The sequence below is a fragment of the Pipra filicauda genome, unplaced genomic scaffold (genome assembly GCF_003945595.2).
Source record: "Pipra filicauda isolate LSUMZ 115617 unplaced genomic scaffold, ASM394559v2 scaffold336_size1087642_pilon, whole genome shotgun sequence".
Lineage (NCBI taxonomy): Eukaryota > Metazoa > Chordata > Aves > Passeriformes > Pipridae > Pipra > Pipra filicauda.
In genome coordinates, this window is record NW_024104461.1 from 54,764 (window position 1) to 64,655 (window position 9,892).

A 9,892-nucleotide genomic window follows, 5' to 3' on the forward strand; every position below is an offset into this window, starting at 1 on the left:
GGTTTGGTTTTTTTGTTTTTTTTTTTTGGGAAACGCAGCCATTTTTGTCAGCACAGAGGGATTCAAAGATCCTTTGTCAGGGTGGGACAATTAGTGCCTTATCCCAGCCCCTGGAGCTCCAGGCCTGGGCACTCTGTGCTCAGGGCAGGTGTGCCTGCAGGTAAGTTTTCCTCCTCTTCCCAACAGACAGACAGTCCCAGTCCTCTCCGTGGTGTTTGTGGTGGGGATCCATCTTGGTTTATTGCTTTTATCCCAAGTCATTCCTTTACTTTTCCTGGTTCAAATTTTTTTTTCCCCACGGGGCCCTAATTATGTCCTGGGGGAGAGCCAGTACTATGGGAAAGACATGCACTTGTTCCTTGAGAAATACAGACAGACAGTGCTTTACTGGCATATCAGGAAAAATTCCAAAATTTGTGCTTGATAACATCTTTTTGAGGAAAAATATATCCATGCAGCCAGTATCTTTAGAAAGGTTGTGCCTTTCAAGCTGATTCACCAAAGTTCTACAAACCCTGTGGAGTGACAAAACCACTGGTACTCTGGTTTCTGTTGATGACTTGGTTATTTAATTAAAGAAACCTTCAGCATACATATATATATATATATAATTCTTTTTTAAGGTTCCATGTACCCTCAGTGTTATGGATCCTGTTATAATTCAGGATATTTCTGTGTATCTCAAGTTGTTTGCCTTATGAGAATTAATAACCACCAAGTGCCTATTTTATTTTTATTTTTATTTTTGATGATTAGGAGGTGAACGTGGTCCCAGCCCAGAGTCCTCCTTTGCTGAGTTGGCAGTTGGTCACTGCTTCTAACTGGGTAAACTGGTCACCAAGGGCAGAGCTGTCAGCTCAGATGGTTGGAGGGTGCCCTGAGTGCTCTGGTCTTTGTCTGGGGGCACAAACCTTGCAGAAAAACACAACCATTTCCACCCTGAGCCTTGCTCAGCCCGATTTCCAAAAGCTGACACTTAATTGCTGCGTCAGTACTTTTCCACTTATTCCAAAATAGCTTTTTTGTTTAGGAAGATGAGACATTATGCTTATTGTTTCCCTTACATGCACTAATGGTTCCTTGCTGTTAACTTATTGCTAGGCCTGTTTCATTCTAACATCTTAGTATTTTTGTTAGTTTACATGTGAAATGCATCACCCAGTCTGTGCTTGAGCTCATTTTATTTAATTGATTTTATTTTTTTGTTTTACTAACCTCACTGTTTTTTCAGTTTAATATTGGCTGCATGCTAGTTTATATATATATATACACATATATAAAAAAAACCCAATCAAGTCTAGCCTGGATTTTGCTCTGATTGTGTTTTGGTTTCTAGTGGTGGGGCAGTCTTGCACTTACAACTTACTCAGTATTATAAAAGCCTGACACACAAACAAAATGACTAAACACATTGTAGATTTTCTTTACCAAAAAAATCTTAAGTGGTGCTGTCTAGGTGATGGATATGATTGTATAAATAGCTTGATTTTATGCTTTTTACTGTCAATTTTTATTGGTACACTTTATTTTCTCCCACATTGCTTTTTTTTTTTTATTATTACTATTATTTTTTATTTATTTTAAACGTGATGCACAGAAGTTGCCCAGCACACCATCAGAAAGTGACCGTCCCTGATACCCATCCCCCTGGAAAAATTCTAGCCAGCAATTTTTGACATTTGTCTTTCCCTTTTATTGGGCATCTATTGCCTTTTCAGTAGCATTTTTTTTGCATGCATATATATGTAGAAAGATCTCTTGCTCATCACATGTTTAAATGTCAGCGGGAAGCGAAGAATATATTATTGGAATATTTTTGGTTTGTTTTCTCTGTTCTGTCTGTCAGGATAATATTGGACACCGCTTACTCCAGAAACATGGGTGGAAGCTGGGCCAGGGATTGGGAAAGTCACTGCAGGGTAAGTCCAGTCTCCTGTGTCTGAAACCTTCCACACCTTGGTCTTTAACGAAATGATCTCTGCTTTTTGTTCCTAAATTAGATTGTCTTTCCATTGTTAATATATCCAAACAGTTGCACTGTTGAGTTTCCCATTTAGCAGTGTGGAAGTGGAAGCTGCTGCCTCACTTGCTGTGCAGGTGAGACGTGGTGTGAGCGTGTGTGTGGTGTGAGAGTCGCTGTGGAGGGAGGAGGATTAACTTCCTACACACCAACAGGGAGCGGTGCAGCTTCCAAACTGGGATGATGCTCTGCTGGCTGGATGCTTTGGGATTAAAAGAATTAAAGATTGGAGGTAGTTTGATGATCTGTGTGTGCTCTCAGGGGTCAGAAACTGTTAGAAGGCGAGTAAAGGGCCCCCTGGAGATGGGAAGTGGTGGCAGAGGTTCTCATGGATGGGAGAGGCTCACTCCTGGTTTCTCCACAGGGATGTCACGGGTTTCACTTATTTCTGTTCCCAGCATGTTTGTCAGGGATTTAGCCAATCTCCTTGGGACACTGTAGTGCTGTTTGAACCAGAACACCTTGTCCTCTTGCTGTCTCGACCCTAAATTCTTCCTGTGACACTGAATCCCGTTTCTGTAGAAACCTCTGGAAGTGTTTGAAGCTCAGAGTAACTGCCCCATGTTCCCATACCCGTGGTCTGAAGACCTGGAGGCTTGTAACTGGAATTCCCTGAGTGAGCCCGTTAGAGATGGGTGTGTCTGTGCAGTTGGAGGACTGTGGAGAGGTAACAAACTCTGGGAATGCACATTAATCCCCTGGACTGAGACTCTGTAACCTCTCAGGCAGGACTGTGTTGGTGGTTAATGCTTCTGGCTTCCTCTAACAGGGTTTCCCTTGGAATTCCTCTGGTTAATGCATGGCACTGCAGTCCTGTCATGTCCCTGCTGGGACCAAACCTCAGGGTGGGGTTGTAGCTGTCACCTCTTGGCCTTTGGCTCCCGGGGTGTGACTGGGTGTGTTTCCTCTTTTGGGTGCCCTGTTGCTCCGTGTGTCACCAGTGTGGAAACACAGAGACTTGAACCAAGGTAAAGCCTTATCCCAGCCACAGGTGGATCCCAAAGCACAGCCCAGGGGCCTGTTCCCAAGGTGCTGCTGGCACTGACGTGATGGATTGAACACAGATGATGGGACTGGAGGTCTGGAGTTGGGGCAGGAGGGCAGTGGTGTCACCTTGTCCCAGGAACAAGCACACCAGGGCTGCCCATGGTGGTGTCACCGTGTCCCAAGGGCCCAGCAGGAATTTGCACTTTGATACTTGTCCCCATTTAGATGTTCCCACTGTGCCTTTCACAGCACTGAAGCTGTTCCACGTCTCTTACTCAAGTATTATTGAAGCTCTGGTGATTTGAACTGTTTGGGAGCTACAGCCGAGTCGTGGGGATGGGCTGGGAGGGCTGTCAGGGCTGTCCTGCTCCTCCTCCAGGAGCACAGGAGTAAAAACAACCCATCCAGTTAAACCCAGTTCAGTGCTGAAACCTCCCTAACGTAGGCTTTGGAACATGGGCAGGAATTTCATCGTGCCTTTGACCTTCTGGAAGGGGAGCAGGGCCCTGTCCAGCTTCTCCAGCCCATGTCCTGGGCAGGCAGAGGATATGGAGAGGTGCTGCTGCTCCAGCTTTTCTCCCTGAGTTCTGAGCAGCCAGAGCCTGTGGCACTGGTGAGGATCGTGTTGGGAGTGTTTATTTCATTATCCAGTGACCTTTTTGCATGACTTGTCCCAAAAATCCAAATACAAAATGTCAGGAAGGAAACATTTGCATCCACTTTTAATCTTATTCTTGGAGTTCGAAGAGCAAAGTCACTTGATGTGTGCTGAGAATGGGGGAGCAGAACAAAAGTTCTTCCCCTCTTCCACACTGCCTTGCTGAGAAAAGACCAGAAGAGGTTTCTAAAGAGATGTAGGAGTGTTTATGCTGTTAATTCTTCTTGGTTCATGCTGTGCTTGAGCCTAGAATCTGAAATAGCCTGTAGTGAGGAGGTGCAGCAGAATTAGAAGCCCTTCAAGAAGCCCTGAGCTGTGGATGTGGAGCCCTTGCATCAGACCCTCAAAACTTCTGAGATTACATAAATACAATTCATATTGCATTCATCTTTTGTCCATGCACTTTAATTAGAAGGGGAGTGGATGAATTTTCTGGTTTTTGTTACGTCACTTTTGGTTCTAGATGTTCATCTGAACTGGGGCTCCCTCTTTGGTTCTGTGAATCCCAAAGTTATCCCACGTTACACTTGCCATCAGAAATGTTTGTTTCCTGTAGTCAGGCTGTTGTGGTGTTGTCCAGCAAGAACTTCCCGCTGCAGGACTGTCCCCTGGGATGGCTTCCTGCATCCTAACTTCCCACTGTGGATGGAATCCTGTGGTGAGGGTGCTGAGCTGCCTCTGGGTGGGATCTGGGACAGTCTAAAATTCCCACTTGCCAATTGCCGGTGGTAAAAATGTGCTGTTGTGGTACAAAGTGGCTCGTTCTCAGCAAAATTCCAGAAGCAGAGTCGTTCTGTACCCACTGGAGCAGCTGCCTTGTGGTGTAACTCTTGTTAAGGAGAAGAGCTGAGCCACTTGGGGAAGAAAGAAACATCTGCATCTTTTATTTAATTGGAGATGTGCTGAGTGGAGCATCAGGCAGGGGAGTGCTGTCAACTGTGACCACAGCAGTGCTGGATCCGGGTTCAGACATGCTCATAACGAATTCAGCAGAGTCATTCCTCTGCTCATCTCTTCTCCTGATGTTTTTCATGTTGTTTTTCCCCACAAACAACTTGTGTTATATTTGGAAATGGTGCTTCAACTTGCTAACAGGCACTGAATGTGAAAAAGCAGAAGAGGGGGTTGCCAGTTGACAGGGATCTTTTTTATTTTGGGAAGTGTGGCTTGGGGAGCCACTTTTCCACAGAGACATGTGATGGTTGTGCTGTGACAAGTGAGAAAATGGTGACTGTAGCCTGTTTTATCTTTGGGGGAACACGTGGAGTTGATAATCTAGAATTTTGTGGTCTGCTGGTAAAATGAAACTAGAAGAGATGTGGTTAAAAACACTGGCTGACCTTCGTGTGAAGTCCTGTGCTAAATGAGCCTGAGGATTGTGAATAAATCAGGAGTTACATAAGTCAGAAGGGGAATGAGAGGGCTGAGTGAAATCTGAATTCAAATACTCTAATGATTTCTCTTGGAATGAGTATTTCCCAATATGTTAAAGGAGTATTATGAAAAACCATGAGACTGACATGCAGAACTGGTATAATTTTAATCACACAGTTGAAAATATTTTTATAAGCTCTTCAGCTTTTCCCCGTCAATTTTTTTTGACAAGTCTTGTTTAAAAAAAAATAATTGTGCTGAAAACTTCTGGATTTTTTTTTCTTTTGGACTCGTGTGTTTAATATGAGGCAATAGTATTTTAGAGATATGTCTGGAAGACTAAAACCAGTAGTTTAATCTCATTTAATTAGATGTGGGGAAGCTGAATAGGTTCCCCTGCTGTTTCCTTGGTCATAGCAGGGGTTGGGGAGGGTTTGGGGAGTTCAGAGAGGGCAGTGGGAAGGTTTGATGTTTACTGGCCATGTGGAAGGGACTCAGAGGAAGGATTGCCCAGCTTTGGAGTCCAGGTCCAGCTCGTCCTAAGCCAGTTTTAATAACTGTAATTGTTCAACACACTTTTGTAGATTTGCCTCTTTAAAGTTCTCTCTTAAGGAAATGTTCTTGCCTCACTGCAGCCTTGACCCTTTAAAAACAGCTCCAGCACCTCTACAGGAAGCACTTAAAGTTTCCCTCTAGCAAAAACTGTGTCCTGTATTAATTTGATGCCTTTAAAAGCATTGATTTAATTCACATTCCCACAGTGTTCCCAAGACTGGGATTATCCTGATCTTTTGTGGTATTTCTGAGAGGTGAGTCACAATCTAGTATTTTGCAATGGCAGCAGATAAAAAGGTTTTGTCGTGGCTGGGCTGCTCTTCAGTGTGTCTGTTGTGAATCAAATAACTCAGGTAACGTGGGGGTTTAGTGTAGAACTGGGACTGGGCCTTAAAACCTCTGGGATAGTTTGTCCCTCAGGGACTGAGGCAGCTCATTCAGCACTTGAGTGTGATGGAAATGTTCAGTGGGAGTTGAGTTGGAAGGTGGGTGGTGCTGGGCCTGGGGTTGTCTGCAGTGCTCAGGAAATAGGAGCGGCCGGTGGGTGTGTTTGGAGAAGGGACATCCCTTCAGGGGCAGGTCCTTGTGGTGGCAGCAGCTTTCCCTGCAGCCTTTGGTCCTAAAGAAATGCCTTGTGTGATTCCTTTTCCTGTTCAGTAATACCCCCCTTGGTGTTTGCTTGTGTTTTTAGTGAAATGTTGGCATTGTTTCAGCATAACTGTTCCGGAAGGGGTTGGATCTTCCCGGGGAGCAGCTCTGCTGATGTAATGCTGGGAGGAGAGGGCAGGGCTGTGTCTTGGGAGCTCTCTGAGCCATGTGGAGCTGGGAACCCTTCCTGCACCCTTGTCCCCTTCCAGTCAGGCCGAAAGCAGTAACCCTGCACAGATTATCAGGGCAGTGCTGTTCCTGTTGATCAAGGTGTGCTCCAAGCCTATTGTATGAATTGCACCAGTGACACAGGGAACAGCAGTTATAAGTGTTTTGAGTTTAGTTTATCCTTTTGTGGTAGGTAGCAAAGACAGGTTATCAAATCTGTTAGAAAATGCCAAAATTCAGTTCCTCCATCAAACTGTATTTTTGTTGCATGATTTTCAGTTAAAAAAAAAAAAACAAAAACAACACACAAGTGAATTTCTGCTCTGACTTGCAAATTCTCTGCTGATAAATATAGTCAGCACTCCCCCCCTCCAGTATCACTGTGGTGCAGTTCTTCCTTGGCACATTCTTCACTAAATCTGTTCAGACAAGGGAAAACATTCCCTCCTGGTCCAAGGGATGAGCGCAGTGAAAGAGCAGAAGCGTCTGACAAGTGCTGGGAGCTGCAGAGAGCAGAGAGCTGCAGGTGAAGCAGTGATCCCATGGCTCAGGCAGGAAATATCCGCTCCCTGGCAGCCCTGGGGGATCCTCATCCGTGACAGGACATTCCAGGTCCCTTTCCAAGCCTGTGCCAGGTGGCTGCGGGCACCACATGCTGTGTTTGCTGCTTCCAGGTTCCTCAGCCTGTGGGGAGCAATAAACAGAGCTTTGACCACTCAGGCAACTGAGATCAGTCACAAATGTGATCACTTGGCAGCTGCAGCTTGGAGAAAAGAGCTGGGGGTTTGAATTCCAAGGCCTGGGACCCTGGCGCTGTCACCGCTCGCCAAATGGCCCCGGCTCGGGTGTTGATGTGCTTCCCATTTGTTGGACCCTCTGATCCCGGGGAGCAGACGGTGGGTGTGTGTCAGGCCTGTGAACGTGGAACAATGAGCATCTGAGGGGTGTTAGGTTTCTTTCTGGGTTCTGGAGCTTTGTAATAAATACAAGAAAATACAGAAGAGGCAGAAAAAATATCGAACAGTGCCTTTATTCATGAGGTGTGGAAGGGCTTGGCAGCCCTACCCAAGGAATAGCTCTGAACACAGTCTTATCTTCTTGTATCTTAACATGTCCTCCCAGGAACCTCAAATCTGGCATGGGTGAACATTTCCATGCTTGTTTTTGCAACGTAAATCACTGCAGTGGTTGTAAGAGTGGTATTTTCCTGTGAGTGAGCTTGAAAAACCTGGGTGCTGTGGCTTTGGAAGCTGCTGTCATCACACCCATCTTCATTGCTCTGTCAAAACCCACTGGCACCACAGACCTAAAGGGAGGTTTGCTTAATGCCTCAGTGTCCTCTGGGGGAAGCAGTTGCCCCTTGTCTGCTTTTGAATGTGCAAGAGCCTTCCCTTGATTACAGGTGGTGAGTTTAAGGGTGGTTTGAGTGGGTGTAGCCAGTGAAATCCTTGTGCTTTCAGTGACACGTGTTATTGTGACACACGACCTTCTCTTGGCTTAGAATGAGCCTTTATGGCCCTTTGTGCTGGGTAATTGCAAAGCAGTTTTATTAAACTGTGAGAGATGAGTGGGGGAAGTGAGTGGTTGTGGCCATGCACAACCTGCCTCACTCCTGCAGCACAGCCTCAGACCAGCCCAGACCCTTCAGCCCTCTCCACTTGTTGAGATAACACAGACAGCAACTCTTATCTCTAATTTCTATTCTAAATCATCCCAGAATTGCGTTCTTGCTCCAACATCCTCCGTGTTGTTCTTCAATCCATTGCTCAGTATTTGAATTAGGGATGTTTTTTGTCCCAGAGTCCACTCTGTGCCTTCTCTTGTGTGTCTGAGAAGTTTGGAGCTCCCATTGGAAGTTTTCCATGTGATTGGGGTGTTTACAACTTGTCTTTCTCTCCTCTTTTCTCCCCTGCTTAGTAAGGATTAAATTCACAGGGCAGTTTTTGTGTTGTTGGAAAACACTTTCTCCTCTCTGGGACTCGATGTTTGTCACTGAGGATGATGGACACTTCAGACTTTGTTTGAATCTCTTGATTGTTTTGACCCCTTCCAGAAATCTGACACAAACAGGATGAGCTCACAAATCTAATTCCCAAAGGACACCAGGATTAAAGGTTGCCCTTGTTTGTTCTTTGCTTCTCGCAGCAGTTGGAATGAGTTTGATAACGTGGTGTCATTTTTAGCCAGTGCTGAGCACCCCAGACTTGTGCACCAGTGAAAATTGAGGGGATTTTCTCCCCTCTCTCTTATTGATGCACTGAATGAGGAGTTTGAATTTCCAGTGTGACAGCTCTTGGGCTGTCACAGACCCACAGGGAACCCAGCACTGCCAAGGCTGCCACTAACCCATGTCCCCAAGTGCCACATCCACACAGCTTTTAAATCCGTCCAGGGTTGATGATTCCACCACTGCCCTGAGCAGTCTGTTCCAATGCTTTACAACCCTTTCAGTGAAGAAATTTCCCCTGATAGCCAACCTAAACCTCCCCTGGCACAGCTTGGGGCTGTTTCCTCTTGTCCTGTCGCTTGTTCCCTGTGAGAAGAGCCCAACTCCCCCCGGCTGCATCAAAACAGACCCAGGAGTGTTGAGAGCTTGGAAAATCCTTGTTCCTATCTCACACTTCTCAGACAGTGTAGCTGAAGGTGAGGGCCCTGAATATATGGATCCATTCCTGGTGTTGATCTGTGGCTCCAGGTTCCTGTTGCCCTTCCAGAGCCTGCAGTGGGGTTTGTGCTGACTGAACAAACCAGCCCTTACCCACCAGAGCAAACCCAGCGACGTGATCCTGAAACTGCCCCCTGCTACCTGCACAAAGCTGTCTTTTCACTGTATCAGTCCCTTTCCAGGAGCAATTAAAACCCCCTGGAAGGTTGTGCCTTGTTGTGGTTTTGATTGTAGCATAAAGATAAGGAACAAGGAGAAATCCTCTGTGCCCGACGAGACCACGTCCCTCTGTCTGTTGTCTGTGTCCTCTGGAGATGCTCAGATTGTGAAATTCTCCTCCAGTGAAGAGTGTGATATCAATCAGTCCTCTAGGATTAAATCCCACAAAGCTTGTACCTGGGGGGAATTTCTATGAAGATGTTGACACAGCAGGCAGGATTCAGGCTGGTCTCTTATCTCAGTGATGCTTCCACACTGTGCATGAGGGATGCACTGAAAGAGGTTTGACTGAATTATGTGAACAATTTTGGGGATTCATCTTCTTTTTAGTGGGAGCATTCTGTTATTTCTGAATGTCTGTTTTACAGAGAAACTTATCTGTTGTGATTGGACAAGGGTAGAGGTTTTAAACTAAAAAAAAAAAGGATGAAGTTACATTAGATATTGGGAAGAAATTGTTCCCTCTGAGAGTGGTGAGACCCTGGCACAGGTTGCCCAGAGAAGCTGTGGCTGCCCCTGGATCCCTGGAAGTGTTCAAGGCCAGGCTGGATGGGGCTTGGAACAACCTGTCTAGTGGAAGGTGTCCCTGCCCATGGCA

General features: G+C 45.9%; 1 protein-coding gene across 5 annotated transcripts in view; it reads left to right on the forward strand.

Annotated features, from left to right (window-relative positions):
• The window catches only part of GPATCH8 (G-patch domain containing 8), a 53,656-nt gene that overhangs the window by 21,239 nt on the left and 22,525 nt on the right, over positions 1–9,892 (forward strand). For all 5 annotated transcript variants that reach the window (XM_027734047.2, XM_039384034.1, XM_039384035.1 and 2 more), the window contains one exon: positions 1,847–1,919. In XM_027734047.2, coding sequence (XP_027589848.2) covers positions 1,847–1,919 — 73 coding nt within the window. The remainder of the gene's footprint in view (positions 1–1,846; positions 1,920–9,892) is intronic.